Raw genomic sequence first — 23,907 nt, 5'->3', positions numbered from 1 at the left:
ATCAGATTTTCCAGACCAAAAATATCTCTGATCAGACTTTCCAGACGGAAATTAACCATGATCAGACTTTCCAGACCAAAGTTACCTCTGATCAGACTTTCCAGACGCAGAGGGTCTCTGATCAGACTTTTCAGACCGAAGGCGTTCATATCAGACCATCTTCAGACCATAGTCCAGACTCAAATTCAGACCATTGCCCAGACCTTAATCAGACTATGATCAGACTCAAGTGCGCTCGAAGAGGTTATGATCAGACCCAGTTGCGCTCGAAGAATTTATGGTCAGACCCAGTTGCGCTGGCAGCCGTTTATGATCAGACGGAAGCCCGCTCGAAATCGGTTCTGATCAACCTCAAGTGCGCTCAAAATTGTTAGATCAGAGAAAACTTTAAGTATGAACAAATCTCTTAATTTTGCTATAATATATTCATTTCATAAAACTGATGTTTGCCGTATTTAATTCATCTAAGGAAAAACCAATCATAAAAGTATTGCTAAAGAAAACGAAACCCAACTGTTGAGAAACAATTTTATTTAGTGTACCGTATAGTGTATATTTCTGACTCAATGGATGAGTTTAGACATCTTTCCATAAAAAACATTGCGGTCTCCAGTTAATCAAAATTTCCTCTGAAGGGGACCGGCCTTTGCTATCAGCTGGACTCCTTTTTTCTGATCAGAGCTGTCGGACTTTAAATGAGTCTCTGATCAGAACACTGCTTTATTGTTGCCTCTTGGCAGAGCCAACATCTTTCTGTAAAAAAAACAAAAAACTGAAAAAAATGAGGTGCTCGAATTGGTCTCTGATCAGACCCAATTGCGTTCGAAAACGTTTCTTATCAGACCCAATTGCGCTCGAACCGTTTACGATCGGACTCAAGTGCTCTCGAATACGCCTATGATAAGACTTTTCAGACCGAATTGACCTCTGACCAGACCAACTCCAGACCATGGTCCAGACTGACGTGTCGTTTTCTAAAGCGTCCAGTCATGGGTAGCCCCAGCAGGACGTTGTTCATGATGCTGCATCTCATACAATTTCATACGCAATCTGGAAACCGCGGGACGGATATTATGTGGAAACAGTGGCCTGCGCTAATTGCAACCATCGGCGCACAAAGGACAATATATAGTACCACAATATCAGACATTTTCTGACTTAATTGACATCTTTTTCAAAATTTGTCACGCTCATCTATCACGACGTTTTTTACTGCGATGATAACAATATTTAAATAATCAAAAGTAAGTAAATTGATCTCAACGTTTTAGGACTAGCAACCCGTAGTTGTCAAGTTTAAAAACAAACATTTTTGTGACAAAGCATTTGCTAGACTTTGAGCTAACGTTGCGCTGTAGTATGGGTACAAAAGCCGATTAGAAAAAAAATAACAAATAGAAGATATTTCAATCGCGCAGACAATTTAGTTTTTACTGTTTTGAGTGACTAACGATTGATGATCTGTAACCTCCATTCCATAAGCTAGAAAACCTCAATTTCGTAAGATAGATATAAAAAATAGAAGTTTTCCAGCGGATTGCTTCCGTTACTTGTACACTTTCCTCTCTTTATATTCTGAATTATTAACCTTTGTTATTCTTCTAGAACTTCTTCTTTTACTTTGGAATGGAAATAATAGGTACCTTAAAATGTGTTACTTTTTCTGTTAAAAGCACTTAATACTTTATTGGTCAGGGTTACGGCCTATATTCAATTTGTTATGTTTATTTTAATCCCATATTGTTGTGAATGAATAAAAGTCAAATTAAGGCCACTAGATGGTTGCGGGAGAACAGTATAACGCACATCATGCTAAAAATAAGCTTAGCATTGATTGACAAAAAACTTCAATGCACACTTACTTAGTTAAATGAATAATTGAGGAGCAATTTATTGACGATATTTCGCAACTAATTACCACGCCATGAGTTACTAGTTCCCACACGCCACATTTCTTCATCGTTGAAATGTCTATTAAATAGTACTTTGTCAATTAGATCGAAGTGAAGGAAAGCTGAACTTTAATTAATTTCCGAAAGGTCCCTCTCAATACTAACGTTGTATCAGGAAAACAATCAGCAATTTAGGAATTATCCATATCACCGTTTGCAAAAACAATTAAGACTTTGATTCTGGTCCCAGGCGGTTATCCAAACAAGTTTCGGGCAGAAATTTTTTGGGGCTAATCACATGGTCAAAAAAGTACAATTGGGTAACTTTTATCCGTGGATACTAGTTAGAAAATTTAAGCCCTTTTTATAAGATATAAATAATTTATTTTCACCTTTCGCGTAACTTTATTCCATCGTCGACACGGGTTACATCAAATTGAAAATAACGATATTTACTGACATTTCTCGCCTTTTTTTGTTATTGGCCCCGAAATTTCAAGCCAGCTCGGATCAGATCCACGTGGGTTACGCATGGATTTTTTAGAAAAGGTAAATCAATGCAGATAACGAATCAATGTTGCGCTGTGAATTTATAAACTGTCAATCAAACCTGAAGTTTTTTAATATAGTATACAAAAATTGAATATGAAAAATAATTTTTATTGTATTAATCTCAAATGCTAGGAAGATAAAATTTTCAATTGTGACATAATAAAAAATCTTGTTTTACAATGATCATTTTGCGATGCGTCAGTTCAAGCAAAAAGGGTGTGTTAGAAATAATAAACTTCAGTTCAGAAGAAGTACAAAAACGAGTTTTTGAAAGGTGACACACATTTTAAATGACGGACAAGCAAAGAATAGAGAACTTTTATTTATCAGTTGTTGTTTGTTTCTTTTCCTTTTTGTACATATCGCGACAGTAGAGCAGAGCTCCAATAAAATTTTCCTGTGGTGGTGACATCATACACATCCAGTACTCCAAATCGTCCCCCTTTTTTGTCTCCGCTGGAATGTTCGGCAAAGTTTTCACACCCTTCGTCCATAAACCCAAACTAGCCTGGCTTTTTGCCCCAGGCTTGTTACAATTGCGGAGGTCTGTTGTTGTTTCGTAAAAATGTATCAAGCCTGCATTTTCGACAGCGTCTTGAACGAGTTCTGAAATTCTAGAATATTCTGCGTCTGGGTCACGTGACAGAACTAAAATTTGATCACCTTTGAATGGTTTAGTTTGGCTGCACACCAACAGAAAGTCTTGTTCGTCTACGAATTCCCAGCTCAAAATAATAGGACTGTACTCTCTTCCAACCACTGATAATTTTTCTCGCCATCTGGACTCGGTTTTTGTTGTCATAGTGAAACCTTTTCCTGAAATATTATCAATTGATGAAAAAAGGCCCAAAATGTGGTTCTTGACCACTGGCAGGTGTTTGCTGGACCGAATCAGGGGATCCGGGCGATCAGCTAGCCGACAAGGATGATCCGGGCTGAACAGCGCAAAAGTCAGTTACGAACCAGAACCAACCGACTTTGGTCAACCTTGACCAGATAGAGAAGACACTTGAACAAACCATTAGCCACACCTAAGGAGCCAGATTGTTTCAAGGATTTTTTGCGGTGAATATAGTTAAAAAAATTTCCCCGCAGAGCACCTGCAAGTTTTTTTTAGCGAAGACTGCTGTGAAAACCGTGAAGTTTTCGAAAATTTGCGGTTCATAGCGGTGAAAATTGTTACAACCATTAACCGCATTCACCGCAATTGTAACGTTTTTAAAGTAAGTTTATAATGTTGACAAATCAGCCCGGGTGATTCGAGGGCCAGGAGAGAGGCATGAAAAATGAAAGTTCTCCTTAAAAGATACCAAAAAGCATGTCATTTTTTAGCAAAGGACATCACATCACATTTTAGATTTCATTGTCCAGAATATGAAGCAACAAAAACTATTGCTTGACTTGGTTCATCCTGGTTGATTTTAGCTTGAATCGAAATCGCCTCTGATTTAACCTATGATGACGTTTGATATTGTTTGGTTGTTTGGTTGTTCGAACTATTCGAACTAACAAGGTCAAAATGAATCATTGCTCATTTGAGAAAATCTTGGTAGAGATATGTGAGCAAGGATATGTGAAACCATTGCCCATAAAACAGACTCTTTGAGCTTTAATTTTCAGGATCCCCCGCCAACTTTAGAGGGCACATAACTTAGATAATATTAGATTTGCATTTCCAAACGCTGTATACAAATTCAGTGCATTGGTACAATCAGCGATTGAGAGACATTGAAATATGTCGGAACCTGTCGATTGGTGTCAGTTTTCAAGCACATCTTCTATGCCCATGTTCTTTTTCAGATAATATTTTTCTCGAGGGAGCATAAAAACATAAAAACACAAGGACCAAACACAAGGCCAAACTAAACATCCGAAACAAAATCAAGTTAAAAAAAGGGAGAAAAAGAAAAAAAATGTACAATATGAAACGAAACGGTACCTGTGAAATTGAAAAAAAATAGCACTAAAATGTGACTCACCTGAAAAACAGCTAACTTTTAAAACAGCTTATTTTCAACAGTTAATAAAAACAGAACAAATACTTCGAGAATTATAATCATCTTTCTGAAGAAAAAGAGTTAAGTGAATTAGGCAAGATATTAAACACTTAAAATTTGTTTATATTTTTGATCTTGAAAAACTCACTTGGCCCTTTTCGATTACTGGTCTGGTTTTAAACGTCGTCAAAAATTGGAACACATTGGTGACCTTGGTCAACATCAAAATCCATGATTCCAGTCAAACAAAATAATAATCAAGCATATCTGATAAAATCAAAAAAAGAGCGCAACTACAGATAAGGTGGAGATAAGAAAGCTGCCTAGACTGCAACTTGAAAAGTAGTTTACAAATAACTTTTCCCGAGAGTACTGTCTTGTTATTTTCCAAAAAATTAACTGTTTTTATTAAGTTCTTTTTTGGAATTTAGAAAAATAGATATGTGCTTATGCTTACGAATGAAACAGTAACCAGTTCAAAATGATAATAAAAAATAATAATAATGGCCATGAATTGACAAAAACAAGTTTTATTAAAAACTCATAATTATTGAACTAGGGAAAAGAAAAACTTGGACAATTAAACAATTTAGGTTTTAGCTTTAAATTTTTAATTCAAGGTAGGTTAAGGGAACAAGACTCAGATGAATTCGAAGCATGTTAAAAGAAGTTTGATAAATCTGCAGGTTTTTATTGAAGTTTTGGATCTCTTTCAGAAAATGAAAGAAAAAAATAATCACTCTATTTAAGGTGGATTTCACTATTGTTTAGCAGTCATTCGAAAAAAAACAAGAGCACGAAATCAATTTTCTGTTGTCTTGTCTCTCAGCAACGGGTCCTTTCAGGAGACTTCTTTTCCTGAAAAAAATTTCGTCAGAAATTAAAGGAATGAAAATGAAAAATTTGATTAACATTTAGAAATTTTAAACAAATTCAAAAAAATAAAAACCGTAGTGGATTTTCAGAAGTGCATTTTTGATGTTTAAACTTTAAGTGGGAATTTTATAAATCGGATGTTCTCTATGTGCTAAAAACAAGACACATTTATAAAATCTTTTTACAGATTTTGTTTTTTCTCCATGTAAAAAGTAATAGGGATGTAAAATTATAAACAACTCTTATGTCAAAGCCTGAAGGGCCAAACTTAAAATCAGGTAAAGCAGAAGAAGAAGAATTATTATGCATCATGATAGTGACCTCACGATGAGTTTTATAATGACTTAAGGTAATTAATGTCCAGACATTCATTTTTCCTGCTATTTATCTGAAAGAATTTCTATATGCAGGAGAAAATTGTTGAAAGAACTGTCAGCTCGTTAAATCTGTAACACCACGAAATATAAAGTGAATATCATCCTTTATAACATGTTTTCATTTGGTTATTTTCTTAGCTATAATCGCAAAAATAGATAAAAGTACGGATCTGATCTCTTGAAAGGTCTTTCCTGATACGAAATTGTCAGCATACAGGCGTAGTTGAGGTAAAACTAAGTTACAACGAAGCAAGCAATAACTAATCATTGAGGCACAACAAAAATAGATCTTTAGACAACCTAATCAAATCATCAACACAGTGATTTCCCAAGCAACTATTTCCTCTGTGACTTACGAAGAAACGTAGAGCCAAGATCAGCAGTTTTTCGGGATTTTTTTTTAAAGTACTTGAAAAAAGTACGTTTTTTCAGCTAGTGAATGATCTTTGCTTTATCAAAAAATTTAGTTCCACTTTCAAAAATTTGAAGCTGAAAATGAAAATGTTTTCAGTTTCAAGTTTTTTGAGCCAATTTTACAACAGAAAAGTAATTTGTTGAGGAACCTGTGATCAGATAATGTTCTGTTGAAAAAAACGTACTTTTTAATTCGTGCAAATTTTTCTGAAAATTTTTTGATGTGTTTGATGTGTAAAAAAATCCAAACTTTTTTGCGAAAGACTATTAGCAACATGAATTGAACACCCGAAGCAGACACAACGTTTCTTAGATTTGTCAGTCAATTATGAGATTCGCTTAAAACTTTGCTCAGTTTTATTGCTCACTCACCATCGGAGTGTACATACGAGCTGGCCTTTTCCCATGTCAAAGTTTTTGGTTCCAAGAACTCAGTGGAATTCAAATTTTTGGTTTGTCACTCACAAGAAGTTGAGACCCAACTCAAATATCTATTTCATAACAATAACCTCAGTTTTTCAGGCTTTTGCTGTATTCTTCTCAGTGCTCTCTTTTTCAATGACGCCACAGTCATCTAAAACGAGTTTTCTATAGAATTTTCTACAAATTTCTCTCCAGTGCTGGTAGAAATTTAAATAGCAGCAGTAGAACCTATGTACTATCGTAACACAGCACCGATTTGCTTTGTATGTAAGTCTAAGTTGCGGTAACGGATCACACGTGAGCGTTCTTTTCTACTCAACGTACATGCAAACTTTTGGTTAATTAAAAAGATCCTATTGATAATTGATTAGAAGGAGGTCCAAATGTTTAATGCTGGGCGTCAAAAAGGGCTTTCTTAAATAATGCCACTTCGCCATTCTTGACGACGGAAACTGCTGTACAGAAGAAACATTTGGGACAAATGTTTGTTGGCTCATCATTACAAATTTCCCCGTTTTTCCTGTCAGGAATCTTACTTTTCCCGGAAACCCCGACGGGAAATGCGGGAACTTGTTCTATCTTGCCACATCCTGAAATTCCCGTTGTTTTTACCGGTACGATCCCCAGATCATCCCCGTAAATTTCCCGGATTGTAGCGGGGAAAAAACCAGGGATCTCAAGATTGCCCGGAACCAATGCACTGGGTGTCATCTCATTCAACAGGCTACCTTTCTTTTAATGAATAACCAAAAAGTACAATAAGGCCTATTTCGTTACTGAGAATGAAAGGTGGCATTTTTCTAGAGAGCTTTACATTTTAGAAATTTTTTATAGAATTTTGTAACACTGCTCAGTTTAACCTCATAATTCGAAAAATTACAAAATTACAAGTTCCTATGATGGCGCCTATGAAAATTTATATAGCCATAAAGTTTTCATAAAATCAAAGTTCTGAAAAATCTGATATTTAGAGAAAATCTAAAACGCGCTAAAACAAAGTGCAAGACATATTTCTAAATGATAGTGAAAAATGAAACAGTTATATAGTTATATATGGAAAAGTTGCAATCATAGAACTTCTTTCAAAAAGTATGAAACCATACTTTTCAAGTGGAAATCAAAGTTTTTTCCTTCTCTTAAGTAAAACCCATAGTGAACCAAAACTTACCGAAGTTTTTGTCTTCTTCAAAGTCAATCATCTGGCATTTTCCGTTCTGGCCACTACGATCTGGTGATCGGCTGCTAAATTTATGCTGAATGTACCATCGACCCAACATACTTTCATCCGCAGCTTTTGATTGGTCGAAAAGGTCAGAGCAATGAAACCTTTTTGAAATTTGCGACGAAACCGACGAAACTATCAGCGCTAATGTAAAAAGTTTGCTTGAAAATTTCATTTTTTGAAGTAATCGACCTGATCTCAACTCAGTTTAGTCAGAAATAAAAACAAAATGCAACCTTATTTGAAATGAATTCTGCTCGATGTAATAGGTTCTCTCAGGTTATGGGTAAATAACGTAAAAGTAAACAATTTGTTTATTCAGTTTTGCTGGGTCAAAATTTGAACTTGTTTCTGAATTCGTCAGAGTTGCATTCAAATTGTTGAACAAAAGTCAAAGAAAACCAGTTCAGTAAACTCAAAAATCGAGTTCAGGAATTTTGAATAGTCGAGTAGGAGTGGAAATCTAAATTTGCACTTTGAACGAGGCTGAACTTCCTGAAACCCATGCAGAGTTAGGATGTGGGGTGTGCTCGTTCGAAAAGCGGAAGGGCGGGAATTATTGTGGATATTTAAGCTCTTAATTGTTTTGTGTATTAATCTAATAAGCGGTGGGAGTATCCTACTAATTAAAAACTGGTTAAAACTATGTTAGAAAATTTTTAGGGTTAATGAAAAATATGTTTGTTAAGATTCAAAAGTTAGGACAAATAATTCAAATATACTATCCCGATGAAAAGAAACTGCATATCAGAACATTTCAGTTACGAGTTTTTGTGAACGGCACTGTTTGTAAAAAGAAGTTGGCAAAGACATAGAGAAGGAGCAAAATAATAATAATAATAATCGTGGTTCCTGCGTAATCGCAGCGGAACAGCATTAGGCCTGCAGTAGCCTGTTCTCAGCCGTCCTTTTTCTATTATTCCCCATATCTCAGACTGTTCATTTTGTTAGCATGCATGCACTTTTTTGGTATCTATGGCCACTTTTTTTGTGCCTGAAACTTTAACGTGGTACAATCATTGCAGCCAACATTGATCAGACTATGGTCAACTTGAAGTTATTTTCAAGTAAGAAGCTCATCCTCACACAGGACATCTTCACGGAAGCAGGGGATGGAACTCTCAAACCAATTGTGTGTCAACCAAACAGCTCACTTCGCGGCTATAACGCCATGATATATCTGAGTTTGTTTAGTCAAACAAAAAGTCCAAATTTTTTGTAAACAAATAGATTTTTCAAAATAGATTTTCAAATGAAATTTCTGCGAAAACACCGGGATAGTCATCAAGTCAAAATATTTCTTTATTATTGACCCCGCACTTTTTATAAATAGAGGTTTTTGGATGCTCCTTTACCGGTTTTTTGTCTAATGTTCTTGACCTATATACATATATATATATATATATATATATATATATATATATAAATATATATATATATATATATATATATATGTATGTATATATATATATATATATATAATATATATATATATATATATATATATATATATATATATAAATATGTATGTATATATATATATATATATATATATATAGTCCGATTTTTCATTTCATAACAGCGAGTTCTATAACAGTCCAGAACGCAAATGCTAATCATCTCGTCAAACGTAGATTGCAGAGCTTTTTGAATGTATTTTACCGGTTTTTCTTCTAGTGTTCCTGACCTCAAAATGGGTTCAAAATTGCTCAACAATCATCTAAATAAATTTTAGGCCGCAAACCGTTTTATTGGATACATATCCTGGTTATATTCACATAAAATTCGATGCAAAAAAACTTTTCAAGGCCTTTCTATGACGTTTCTATAAAAATGGGCACGTTTTTAAGTTGTTTAGAAACACTCAAATCTGATTGGTTAACGTTTTACCGCATGCGTTTCTTTAATCGGTAAGATCCTCCGGCCAAATGGATGATGTTGGAAAAACTGGTACAAATTTTACCAGCTACAATTTTACAAGCAACAAGGTATACAAATTTCTACTATTCAACGGTTGCGCGAAATCCTTTCCCTACTGCCAAAATATTGCTGCTATTGTCCAACCAAATCATAACACCAGTATCGACAAACTGATGCAAACGGCTCATTTTCCATCAATCAATTTTCCTCTCAACATGGAAAGCGCGAGTAGTCAGCCAAGTGAAACCGAATCCCCTCAATTTTTGCTATTACGACGGACAGCAGCATTACGACGGAAACTGCCTCAAGCCGACACCAATGTTGTTGAGGGAAAAAATTGCAGGTGAGTTTCTCCATGGGAAGATCAGACTTGATTGGTTGCATAGTCACTGCCTGGAAATTCCCTATGCAGAGATTAGAGAAGGCTTAAATTCTAACTTTCTTCCACCAACCATTTGATGCAGCCAGAAGAAAGCAGTAGCCCATTTGAAACAAGTAACAACAAATAAAGACCGATTTAGCTACTTTGTTTTACAGATTTGTTCTCAAGAAGAAAATTTTTTCTTTCAAAGAGCTATCCTTGAACTAGGTAGAAGATTTAAGGCGAAAAAATAGGGTCAGTAAGGCTACCATTGAGATTACCGGTAGGCGGCAACTTCTGTAAAGTGGGAGGTCGTATTGTGCAATCTGCTAATAATTTTGTTGAGAAGTAAGCAGTAAAATTGAATGAGACTGTTATGATGATACGATGTCCTCAACATTGTCTGCTTCAAATTTTATACTTTCAAGGAAATTTGTTGTTCCGCATCGATGAAAATTTGAGGGGTTAGGAAATTTAGACCATTAAGCAATTGCTTATTTGCAAAACTTCAGTGGACATTCCATTCATGCCAGCATCAGCTGGATTGTCGCTAGTTGAGACGGAGTTCCGTTGGTCAATACTGGTGTAGTTCAAAATTTCACGCCTACTATTTCCAACGAAAATTGTTTGCCTGTCATCTGACGTAATCCATTTAAAAACTGTTGGGCCGTCATTGCACATGAATACTTGCTTAAAGTTACGATTAGTACTGAGATAAATGGATATTTCAGCCATCTGGCAAATAGAGCTGCATGCAATTCATTTTTCGGGACGCTGATTAATTTCATGGGCGACATGCGCGCCCTTCTGACTAAAAACTCTATTTTTCTATGCCCGTAGAATTTGTGACACCAGCTCGCAAGGATCCCACAGAATTGTAAATAAGCAGAGAACTTTCGCCAAACACATGCATGCAGTTGCAGATTGTCAAGATGTCCGCAATATTAATCTTGAGAAATCTTGACGTTATCAAGATTTGGTAAGTCCGCACTCCAAGCCTCACTTATTATATGATTATTCGAGCACCGACTAAAATTGAGGCGATAAGACCTTTCCATGCGCTGTGTATGTGGCCTGGTAATCGCCCAGCTGATACCCCTAATGACAGCAATAGTTTCATTAGTGTGGTCCGACCTCAGCCCGAGTACTGAGTTTTCCTGGCATTAAACATTAACTTTGGGCTCAATAGATAAATTGGAACCATAATTTTAATCAGGCAGTTATGGCTCTTTGTATAGAAACTTACTAATCTTGAACACATGGAGATAGAGAAGATGTACCAGATCCTTTCTTTGAGCCCTTGATGAACTCAAGTAAATCCACTCAGTGGTGGATGGTTATACGCCAAACTCTAGGAATTTTCACTCCAGTACAACAAAAGTTCCGCATATAGCTGCTGGGTGAACCGTAAAAGTATCTAAATCCGGTTCTTTGGGCAGATCGGAGCCAATGAGCTGTAATTTTTTGCACCTGGAGCCTTGAATATTTGCTGCTTGGTTGAGCACTCTACGCACCTTACCTGGCTTTTTAGGGTTGACAACTGGATAGAGAGGTAGGTATCACTTTTTATCGCAACGGCTTTCAACGATCCGAGCGTCCGCAACATCAATTAAGTACCTTTAGTCTAGATCCTAATTGATGTTATTAGTATACTTCTCCCACAGGCGTTCATCCTTGGGTGTTCATTTTTCGAACGAATTGAATTGCACATGCGAGGAGAACAACTTATTTGGGAGCTGGGCGTTCTCTATAGCCCACAGTTTTCCAACGATGTGTTTTTGGTTTTAGTGCATGGGGGTAATCTCCAAAATATAGTAAGCTCTCGCATATGCTGCAGATTGAGGTTGATTCTGGTTGTTGGTAACAAACAATACCATATCGTACCAAAAATTTGCTCGGCTTGCCAGTTCATTATCTTGTTCAATATTTAATTTTATTTAGGTTGAGGTTAAAACTAAAGATGATCATAAAAGACGGCTTTAGAGTCAAACTATAGAAAATACTTAGCTAATTTTTTAAAATTAAAAGTCGACTGTCTGCCTTTTGACAAACCGTACCTACCAACATTAATACAAAACAAGGACAAGGTAAAGGGGAGAAAAATAGGGAAAAAGACTTCAATTTCATCCCTCAACTAATTTTTTATTTAAGTCGCTAAAATAATAGGCAGCGAATTTGAAAATTGAGTGGAGTAGGACGCAAAGCACCTGCAAAATGAAACTTAGATAACTGAAAGACTTCAGTTATCAGTTAGAAAGGAAAAAAGAGAATACTGAGGTACAGAGATCGTCATTAGTTTCAATAGTAATTCTTCTGAACATCACTCAAATAACTATTAACAACTTTTGAAAGCAGATGATTTTTGGTGTAGAAAAATATTTACCACAGTTGCTCTGGTGCTAGTAACTCTAATCTTACTAAAAAGTAAAAAACAGAAGAGATTAGAATACGGGCTTAACTTTCCCAAAAACTGTAAGTTAACGCAGCGAAAATGTCAAGAGAAGCAACAAAAGCAAGGCCCGTGAAGTTTCGTTTTCAATTACAATTTTTGCAACAATTAAAACGTTGAAACAAACTTGAGCACTTTTTTTGCAATAGCCTTGGCTCATTCAATGTTCGTAAAGGAGCGTTTTTAACTTCCAAGGATTCCGTTAATCTAGGACATGTATTCCACAAATTATGAAATAAAGCCGTTATGAAAGTTAGCACTTAAAAACTACTACAGTTTGAGCTCAGTAATCATCAATTATTCGAACAGAAGCGAAATCACGGTGACCCATTTAGAGTAAATTTAGTAATTGTTGTCAAACTCACAACAACATTCCTGGTACGTGGGCGATGGTGTCTTGATGGGCTCAAAGGACGATCTCATCAGATCCTTGAACATTCCATGCAAGCTCGGACGAGATCGCGGCCCTGCCTAATGGCCGATAAGTGCGAGCTGTGGTCGGCATTAGAATTAGTCTGACTTGACAAAATAATAAATGAACTGATATTTTGGTTCTCGAGTTCTGTGATACACGGGGATATACTATATCCCATTTATTTATTTGATGCAGTAAAATTCCATATGATGTCTTTATTTAGTTCATTTTGTTTGCCCTTTAATTTCATTTCATGATTTGTTCAATTCTTGTCTCGTGATTATTTAGTACTTTCTTTCTTGGTTTCCCGCTCCGTGATCAGACATGACTGATCACACCTTCTCGTTTTGCTTATAAGCTCTTGAGCTCAGACTTTCTTAATTGCAATTCAAATTCAGTTGAATCCCAACTTTGCAGACTCGCTCCGCAAGTAAACGTAGAATAATAAAGTTAAGATTCCGCCCCTTGAATCACAATCTAGAAAGTAGAAAGCGCACCCGCCTCGCGAGAGACTATTGATTTGTAATAAAGTACGACAAGTTCCTTGGAGCTGTAATATGATCCCCAGATTTTGTCTGCAGGAAACATAACAAAAAAATAAGGAAAAAACATTTTATTTGATAATATGGGCTACCATGATGACCCTCATTACGCCTCAGGCATCTTCCGTCATTGGAATGGGCCCCGAAATAGTATAGTCCCTGTGATGCCCGACCCCCACCAATTCAGTTATTACATTTTATTAAAAATTTCATGCCCAACAACACGAAAAATTTGAAACCATCCTTGGTACTGTTCTTCCAGAAGACTCCTGGACTCAGAAAACCCTGCCCATAAAATTTTCAGGTTTGTCTTTGTCATTACAAAGACCACAATAAACCTCAATGTGTTAGCTCTGATTCGTCCTCTGAAAAACTTATCTAAAAAATACAAGCCGAGCCAAAAAAAGTGCAATAAATTTTAGGAACTTTACACCAATTCAGTACTACTGAATATTCCAAACTTTCCGCGAAAGAAAGTCCAGGAAGCACTGACAAAGAAAAACTTCAATGTGTTAAGGGCAATTTAGCTTCCGAAAAAAATCCGCTCCATTTTTTGTCATTGTCTGTTCCATATGCTGGAGCACGGTTTTCTGCTCTCCCATTGCAACACTGGGGCTTCATATGGCATTTAATTTTGCTGATGAATTTTTTTAACGAGCAACATAAACGCACCAGTACTCTCGCTCAAGCCAAAGTCAGTCCCATAGACGATGCAAAGTCTGCCCCATAGACGATCCAAAGCCTGTCCAATAGACGCACCAACTCTGCAACATAGATGAGCCACGTTCCACCACTTACAGGAGCCACGGTCTACCACACATACGAGAAAAAATTTTCTTGTAGGCGAGCTAAATCCTGCGCAATACACCTTTTAAAGAAAACTTTTTTATTATACCAAACCTCCACCAGACAAACTGGAGGTACACAAAACATATAAAGGGGGTGAAATATTATTCCTTTGATTGTATAGACCAAAAAATATTATTTCATGAGCTCTCGGTTTTGTCCAAGACCTCACAAAAATTATCAGAAAAATTTTCTGCACCCCAAGAAAAAACTGAGGCTACTTTTTGTACGACACTTTTTCAAGTCTTTAATTGAATTCCCGTTTAATACATTCTACAAGCACAAAAAAATCTCATATCTTTAGTGTAAAAAATATAGCAACTCACCATCAAATTTTTCAGTACCCTGAAATTTAAGTGTACTACGGTGCTAAGAGAAAAAGAAAAAGTCTACTCTGTATAAACATTCCGTTGTACAAATTGTTCAGAAAAAATAATTGTTCAGAAAAAAAAACAATTTCAAAGGAGTCAAGCTGAATTTTAGAGCTAAAATTTATTTGTGCTTCAATTTTATGTTTTTCCGTGAAATATGCAATGACTCAATGGGAACGCTCGAGCATTCTATTTTTTTGGCTCTGTTTTGCTAAGATGTCGTTCTATTAGAGCCTTTTGATCTAGTATGAAAGCGGCAGTTGGACAAAAAAAAACAATAAAAAGCTGCTTATCCTATGCTACTGCTTATTCAAGTTGAGCGGTGATCTGTGGCCCGGTTGGTTTGGCAACTCAAAATTCTGCAAAACCCTTTTTTGCAAATCAGTTCTTATGCGAGTACAAGCACGCTGATGTTTATCCCCTGCCAGTTACGGATTAATGTGTGTTTTGTCCTAAGTATAGCTTTGGCTCATCATATGATATAGCAATTATTGTTTTATATAAATTTTATTCAACCTCCTAATGACTGCAAATATAGTAAAAAATGTACAGAGGTTTTTCACTAATTCATCCAAAATTATTGGAAACGCTTTTTTGCTTATGCTAACCAGTTTGAATCTTTAACGGTTATGTGAGTTTTGATAGAAAAAATTTTAATGTTAGTTTGAGTTTGCTAGAGATCAAAACAACATCAGTGTGGCAAACGTTTTTGGAAAATGAAACAAAAGTTTGGAATTATTTTAATGTTTTAGCTCAGAAATACACATCTATCCGAAAAATAGCAAGTTATGTTTTGCGAACTATCGATTGTGACAAATTTCAGTTTGAACGGTTTGAAGGGGGCGATGACTCTTACCAACACAGAATTGTACGCAATTTTGAGACAATTTTGATACTAATTCTACTTTACATTTCAATTGTGTCCTAAAACAGCTTTAATGCAATGATTTGTCCTAATAATTGATCTATGTCTCAAATCAAACGTAATTCATAAATCCTAGCATCAACTATAAAATTTGCTGTCCACAATTTTTCAATTTACAGCTCTTTGACAATGTTGATTTCCTCCCTTTTATAATTGCTAAACTTGATGAAAATTAATGTTTTTGGAGCCTAAATTCTTAAAATCATCTCTTTTTTCCTATTTAACTTTTTCATCATTATCTTTGTGCGCATTTTCTATTCCCGTCTATGTTTATCATAATCTGTAAACAAAATCTTTCGATATCAAGAACTGATCAACAAACAATTGCTTTAGAGTCGCTTTCAACGTAAGTTTCCCTTCGATTTTGGAAGTCTTTGATCACTTTTGAAATTTTGTTGATTTTCATTCCTGAAAACAGTGTTTTTTTCTTCTAAATGCGTAGTTGCTTACAAGGAACACACAGTTCAATTTTTATAACTACTGGGCTTTTAGAAACGCACCTTAATTGTGTGCGTGTGTCCGTGTCTTACATACTTCTTCTCTGTTGTAATCCACTTTCTTTCGCTGCAGGCGACGTCCTCTGTTCTGAGTTTTTCTGACCGAACAACCACTTCCACTCTTGTTTAAACAACCAATATTAGCTAGATTCCTCGCGAATTTGCACTTTTAAAGTCTTAACTTTGTGTGTACTTAAATAATTATGTTCCAACTTAGCTCCCAGAATTAATTAGCTGCTCAAAATCAAATTTTCAAAAAAAGTTTTTTGTTGCGTCAGCAATTAAAAATTTTAATGTCATCCAATTTTATTCTATTCATTTCTAGGCAACGGCTCTTCCAAATAAAATTGAAAGAGGCTTCGCGGCAAGTACAAAATTTTAAACCACCGTACTTTGTTCCTGAGCTCTTAGCTTGTTGATTAAAAACCTATGTTAGTGGGAACCATATAAACAGAACTTGTTGTAATTGGATAGTGAAAACTACGAACTTCACCGTACAGAAAATGAGTGCCGCTTTTACAATTATGTTTTAAATCAATTTCGTGCAAGTGTTTTCAAATCAAAAAGAAACAAAAACGACTAAGCCTGTCATCAAACACTTAACTTATTATTTTCGACAATTCACTTGACAAAATTGATTGAAATACACCACTCCATTTGCCTCTTATAATAAGTTTTTTGTTTACTTTCCTTTTCTTGATACTAGCTGATTGATTCAGCTGCGAGTTATCGATGAAAATTTTTAACAAGAATGTTTTTAACTGTACAACCAAGGTCTTGTTAAAACAGACTTAAAAGTTCTCACAACACAAGCCTCAATTTCCTTTGCTTGCGATACTCTTCTTTCATCCACCGATGCTTGAAGTTATGTGCACCTCTCCAATTCAATCATTCTGCTCTTTCTTTCGTTTACACCATTCTCTCTCGAGGACTGATACTTCGGACTCTTCAGTTTGGGCAATCAATCTTTCCAGCCAAAAGTTCTTTTCCCAGCAACATATTTCTCAACTGACGGTACATTTGTTCCAAAGCTCAATTTTGTCACACTTCGCAAAAAATTTTATGAAAAGATATAGGCTATCTCATTACTCTATTGTTCTTCCTCCCTCCTCCAAATGCAAAATTGCAACTGACTTCGAAAAAAAAACATTTTCCTCCGCACAGAGGAACCGATTGAATGCTTCAGTTCCATTTCTTGCTGCGAACTAGAGCTCTCTATCTGTACCGGAATTAAATTCTCTCATCAATAATCCGAATAAGTTTTTAGTCCTTTTTCATTTTTTAGATTGAACTATTGCTCAACTGTAAACAACTTGTTCTGGGCTTGTCAAAATTGAATCATCAACCATTCTCTCTTCATTCGTTTCAATCTATTCAGCTTATGAAATAGGAGCAATTGCATCACGAATGAAACAGTTTTTGTAGTTTTTATGTCGGAAGCGATTAATTAAGGCTCCAAGGTGAATAAAAAGTCTCATCACTAAATGTTTCAACGGCCGAGATCTAAAAACGGCCCCGGCATCTTTCTGCAGTAGTTTAAGTTCTGTTTCTACGATGATTTTTTCTCTTAAAAACGTGTTTCCTCCATCTTCAGCAAACCTAAAGCGAAATTACGTCAAACCCACCAGTACCAGGATCCTCATGACCAGCAGTCAAGGCTGCTCTTGTCACTATTTTTATAAGGAAGACTGGGTCCACAATTGATCCAGTTACGGGAGGAGTAAAACACGGTTTTACCCTCATGTCTAGTATCACATCTAAATCTAAATTTCTTGAAAATATTCAAACCAACAACTGCCAGTTCTTTCCATATCTCTGAAAAAAATTTTACTGTGTATTAGTAAAGTTTTAATCGTTGATTTTTGCCGGGTTTACATAATTTTTTGCTTAACCTCCGTGCAATCCTAACCCTTGGTTGCTTTCCAATTCGCGAAGCGTATCATCTACTGAGAAAGTTGCAGATCTGTCTTGTAAGTTCACACATATAAATCCCCACCAGAGATATTCTGCTGAAACAAAGGCTTGGAGATGAAAAACTCACTCGATATCTGTATTCTAGAGCACAGAAATCCAAATGCTGTTTACAAATCTTTTCTTTTCGAAACCCAACTCAAAGAATTCAAAGCATCGGCCGCTCCCAATTGTTTGCAGCGAACATCATTTTTCTGTTCGTTCCTTTGGTTTCCTTAAATGCGTCACTTCTCAGTTCTGCGACAGTGCAACGATTAACAAAATCTCATCCATGGTCAAAGTGGTTAGTCCATCATATCTTTGAATTGCTCATTACCGGACATTGGTTTCCTCAATAAAAGTTCCAGCAGTTGTTAAAGGTGACAAAACACTCTTTCGAATAGTTTCAATCAGCAAACCACGATAAAGGCAACTGTTTCTAACGTAACATCAAGCAGAGTTCTTCAAACCAGCGGATCTAGTAACCTTTTTTGGCAGGTCTTAGTCTAAGATTGATCACCGAGAACTTCTGACACATAAAAATGTTCAACCTAAAGCGAACGCAATCGATTTGGTTTATTAGTAGGTTCAACAAAAATTAGATTAAATAAAATTGTTCTGCGCTCTCTACGTATAATAGAAGGGATACAAGGCTTACCTGGTTAGGAATTACATGATACTTTCTCGCTGGAAAAATCAATCTAAATATTGTTCATTTCATTTCTAGACTTCTATTCTCGCTTTCATTTTCGGCTGCTCTTTTATTTACTCATTAATATCCTCCGGCCCAAAAATTGATGTTGGGAGGATCGGTACTAGCTTAACGAGCAGGACGACGAGCGATCCGGATAACGTGCGTACGGCTGCGGAGCGAGTGACGCTGTCGGCGCCGTACCGGAGCTCTTCAATCCAAACAGTGGGGCAATAATCCATGGGATTGCTTTCTTCGACTATAAAAATTAAATCACCAACCCTGAGTTGCTGCTCGGAAGACATCTGCCATTTAGATCTACGGTTCAGAGCAGGTACGTACTCCATAAGCCAACGCGCCCAAATTGCATTGGCGTATGACTGCGCCCAAGCCTACCGCCTACGATGATCGAAATTTTAAAGTCCAACGATGGACGGAATTCCGGTTCCTTAGTTACCAAGTAGAAAATGATTGGGTGTTTTTGCGCTTAGGTCGGAAGGGTCGGCGTTTACGGGCGCTAACGGACGTGCGTTTAGAGCATATTCAACGACGCGAAAATTAGTTTTCAAAACCTCATCTTTTAGACGACGTGTACTGAGGATGGTATAAAGTACTCTTCTAAAATTACAAAGCAACTTCTCCCAGATGGCAACTTGTTGTGGCGCAATGGTTGAACCTCCCTTTAATGCCTTTATGCGCAATATCAGCGGCGATTTAGATTGCGTTCCATTTTTCAATACATTCGCAGAGCTCTTTTTCCACTCCAAAAATATTCGTACCGTTATCAGACCAAATCATAGCAACCGTACTCTTGCGTGAGAAAAACCGCTTGACCCAAATTACACAGGAACTGGTGTCTATGGACGGAACGACTTGAACGTGGACAGCACGTGTAGTCACACAAGTTAAAAGAAATTCCCATCTCTTTTCGTTCATTCGACGAACGATGACGTAAAATGGTACAAAATAGTCAACTACATTGTTGGTAAAGGAAGGAGAGTGATATCCTTTGGGAGGTGGGCCATGATTGGCTGAACATTTGTCGCTCGGAACTTTCCGCACAAAACACAATTTGATTTGTTGGTACGCAATGAAGAACGTAGATTAAGGATGGCATAGCAATTCTGTACCTTTGACTGTAATTAAACAATGCCCTGATAATAATTTTTCAATTTAGTGCTTCGCAAGAACGGTTTAACAAACATGTGATGCGCATCAAACAAAATAGGATGCTTAGTGATGAAGTCAATTTCCACTATCTATCGGAGTCAACCAGAAGACCGGTGAGACCGTGAGGCCCAAGAAACGGTATAAAATGAGCAATGCCGCTGCTCTTTACAACGCGTTTCCTGTCTAGAAGATCCTTTTTTCAGTAATAAAGGGTTCTCTTTGAACAAAGTACAAGATATGATGCTAGGCTTCGTCAAGTTCAACAAGGTCCGTTATCTTGCCGTTTACGGTAGGGTAACTTTCGTGAGATGGTAAAAAACGGAGCATATATGCGTAGACACGAAATATTTTTTGATAAGAACTGAACTAATCAAACGGCACTAATAGGCTGATTAGTTCTTTCTTGGACTTAGTTGCAGTTGCGGCTCAAGATGAAGTGGAATCATCATCTTGTTCCTGGATTACAACGCCCGTCTTGATGTTATCGACTACTTCAGTATTTGGTACGAAGGGCAATCGCTAAGTTCTCAAGAAGTCAAGACCCCTCGCTCAGCAACTGGATTGCAAAACATCAGCGGACATATCAAGCGTGCCAGGATCTGCTGGATTATCACAAGTGTTGATGTAGTTCCGTTGGTCAAAGCTGCTGTTCTACAAGATTCCGCTTAAACGATTTGCAATAAAAATGGGGCGTTTATTTGTTTAGTTTATCCACTGCAGGACGGAGGCACTATCTGTCCACATGAATACTTTATGCACAATAACGGTTAATGCTCGGCAGGTTTCCCTTTTTAAACGTTCAGCGAGGAGAACAGCTTGCAATTCAAACGTAAGAACGGTCACTCATAGTTGCGAAGCGGATCTTGCCCAGGACAAACGCCAGCTCTGATCTAATATCCACGGAAGCGCAAGTTACCTGAGCCCTAAGAAAGCCTACTGCACTGAAAAGGTCTTGCGAGCTATCACCAAACATGTGGAGCTCGAGATGTTGAAACGGTCCTGATAAAAAACTTCTTGGTTTAGTAATCTTAACCAACTACGGCAGTTCAATACACAATGCAAAGAATCTGTCTCTTTGCCAACTCTCGTTCCGAGCGATTTTTATCTTATGAGCATCTTTGAGCCTTACAACCAAGCCCTTGCCTATGTGATGTTACTCGAAAAACTTTCTCTTAAAGGCTAGTCTTTCGTGAGCCTCTTTTCCAATGGTTTTAATTGAACCAGCGCTGAGAAGTAATTGTTGGGCAATTTGATGTTATCTTCCACATATAGCAGTCCGACATCGTATTTTTTTTAATTATGCATTGTGGTGTTTTTAAGAATATTATGCGCCCGTGTATCCTTGGCGGATCTTGAGTCTACTTGCTCGGCTGAACAGTTGCCGATCGGAACTTTCCGCACAAAACGCAATTTGATTTGTTAGTACGCAATGAGGAACGTAGATTAAGGATGAGATAGCGTTTTTGTACTTTTGACTGTAATTAAGCAATGCCCTGATAATGGTTTTTCAAGTGAGTGCGCCGCAAGAACGGTTTAACAAACATGTGATCCGCATCAAACAAAATAGGATGCTTAGTGATGAAGTCAATTTCCACTATCTATCGGAGTCAACCAGAAGACCAGTTGAGACCGTGAGGCCCAAAAAACGGTATAAAATGAGCAATGCCGCTGCTCTTTACAACGCGTTTCCTGTCTAGAAGATCCTTTTTTCAGTAATAAAGGGTTCTCTTTGAACAAAGTACAAGATATGATGCTAGGCTTCGTCAAGTTCAACAAGGTCCGTTATCTTGCCGTTTACGGTAGGGTAACTTTCGTGAGATGGTAAAAAACGGAGCATATATGCGTAGACACGAAATATTTTTTGATAAGAACTGAACTAATCAAACGGCACTAATAGGCTGATTAGTTCTTTCTTGGACTTAGTTGCAGTTGCGGCTCAAGATGAAGTGGAATCATCATCTTGTTCCTGGATTACAACGCCGATCTTGATGTTATCAACTACTTCAGTATTTGGTACGAAGGGCAATCGCTAAGTTCTCAAGAAGTCAAGACCCCTCGCTCAGCAACTGGATTGCAAAACATCAGCGGACATATCAAGCGTGCCAGGATCTGCTGGATTATCACAAGTGTTGATGTAGTTCCGTTGGTCAAAGCTGCTGTTCTACAAGATTCCGCTTACACGATTTGCAAAAAAATGGGGCGTTTATTTGTTTAGTTTATCCACTGCAGGACGGTGGCACTATCTGTCCACATGAATACTTTATGCACAATAACGGTTAATGCTCGGCAGGTTTCCTTTTTTAAACGTTCAGCGAGGAGAACAGCTTGCAATTCAAACGTAAGAACGGTCACTCATAGTTGCGAAGCTGATCTTGCCCAGGACAAACGCCAGCTCTGATCTAATATCGACGGAAGCGCAAGTTACCTGAGCTCTAAGAAAGCCTACAGCACTGAAAAGGTCTTGCGAGCTATCACCAAACATGTGGAGCTCGAGATGTTGAAACGCTCCTGATAAAAAACTTTTTGGTATAGTGATCTTAACCAACTACGGCAGTTCAATACACAATGCAAAGAATCTGTCTCTTTGCCAACTCTCGTTCCGAGCGATTTTTTATCTTATGAGCATCTTTGAGCCTTACAACCAAGCCCTTGCCTATGTGATGGTATTCGAAAAACTTTCTCTTAAAGGCTAGTCTTTCGTGAGCCTCTTTTCCAATGGTTTTAATTGAACCAGCGCTGAGAAGTAATTGTTGGGCAAATTGATGTTATCTTCCACATATAGCAGTCCGACATCGTATCTTTTTTAATTATGCATTGTGGTGTTTTTAAGAATATTATAAGCACGTGTATACTTGGCGGATCTTGAGTCTACTTGCTCGGCTGAACAGTTGCCGATCGGAACTTTCCGCACAAAACGCAATTTGATTTGTTAGTACGCAATGAGGAACGTAGATTAAGGATGACATAGCGTTTTTGTACTTTTGACTGTAATTAAGCAATGCCCTGATAATGGTTTTTCAAGTGAGTGCGCCGCAAGAACATTTTAACAATTGTGTGACGCGCATCAAACAGAATAGGATGCTTAGTGACAAAGTCAATTTCCACTATCTATCGCAGTCAACGAGAAGAACGGTTGAGACCCTGAGGCCCAAGAAACGGTGGAAAATGAGCAATGCTGCTGCTCTTTTTAACGAGTTTTCTGTCGAGAAGATCCTTTTTTCAGTAATAAATGATTCTCTTTGAACAAAGTACAGGATATGATGCTCGGCTTTGTCAAGTTCAACAAGGTCCATTATCCTGACGTTTACGGTAGGGTAACTTTGGTGAGATGGTAAAAACGGAGCATATATGCGTAGACACGAAATATTTTTTGATAAGAACTGAACTTATCAAACGGCACTAAAAGGCTGATTAGTTCTTTCTTGGACTTAGTTGCAGTTGCGGCTCAAGATGAAGTGGAGTCATCATCTTCTTCCTGGATTACAACGCTGATCTTGATGTTATTGACTACTTCAGTACTTAGTACGAAGGGCAATTGCTAAGTTCTCAAGAAGTCAAGACCCCTCGCTCAGCAACTGGATTGCAAAACGTCAGCGGACATATCAAGCGTGCCAGGATCTGCTGGATTATCACAAGTGTTGATGTAGTTCCGTTGGCCAAAGCTGCTGTTCTACAAGATTCCGCTTACACGATTTGCAATAAAAATGGGGCGTTCATTTGTTTAGTTTATCCACTGCAGGACGGTGGCACTACCTCTCCACATGAATACTTTATGCACAATAACGGTTAATGCTCGGCAGGTTTCCCTTTTTAAACGTTCAGCGAGGAGAACAGCTTGCAATTCAAACGTAAGAACGGTCATTCGTAGGTGCGAGGCGGACCTTGTCCAGGACAAACGCCAGCTCTGATCTAATATCCACGGAAGCGCAAGTTACCCGAGCCCTAAGAAAACCTACAGCACTGAAAAGGTCTTGCGAGCTATCACCAAACATATGAAGTTCAAGATGTTGAAACGGT

General features: G+C 37.3%; 1 protein-coding gene across 1 annotated transcript; it reads right to left on the bottom strand.

The window, feature by feature from the left end:
* Window positions 1-2,661: 2,661 nt before the first annotated feature.
* On the bottom strand, window positions 2,662-8,203 carry LOC142352105 (uncharacterized). The gene is made up of 2 exons (XM_075404477.1): window positions 7,700-8,203; window positions 2,662-3,260 (listed from the first exon to the last, which is right to left on the bottom strand). Exons 1-2 carry the CDS (start codon window positions 7,926-7,928, stop codon window positions 2,764-2,766), a joined length of 726 nt encoding a protein of 241 aa, XP_075260592.1. The 5' UTR covers window positions 7,929-8,203; the 3' UTR covers window positions 2,662-2,763.
* Between the last annotated feature and the right edge of the window lie 15,704 nt (window positions 8,204-23,907).

Source organism: Convolutriloba macropyga, chromosome 13, assembly GCF_964194025.1.
Source record: "Convolutriloba macropyga chromosome 13, txConMacr16.3, whole genome shotgun sequence".
NCBI classification, from domain to species: Eukaryota; Metazoa; Xenacoelomorpha; order Acoela; family Convolutidae; genus Convolutriloba; species Convolutriloba macropyga.
Note: the sequence above shows the minus strand (reverse complement) of the source record. Positions and strands in the feature narration are given on the sequence as shown.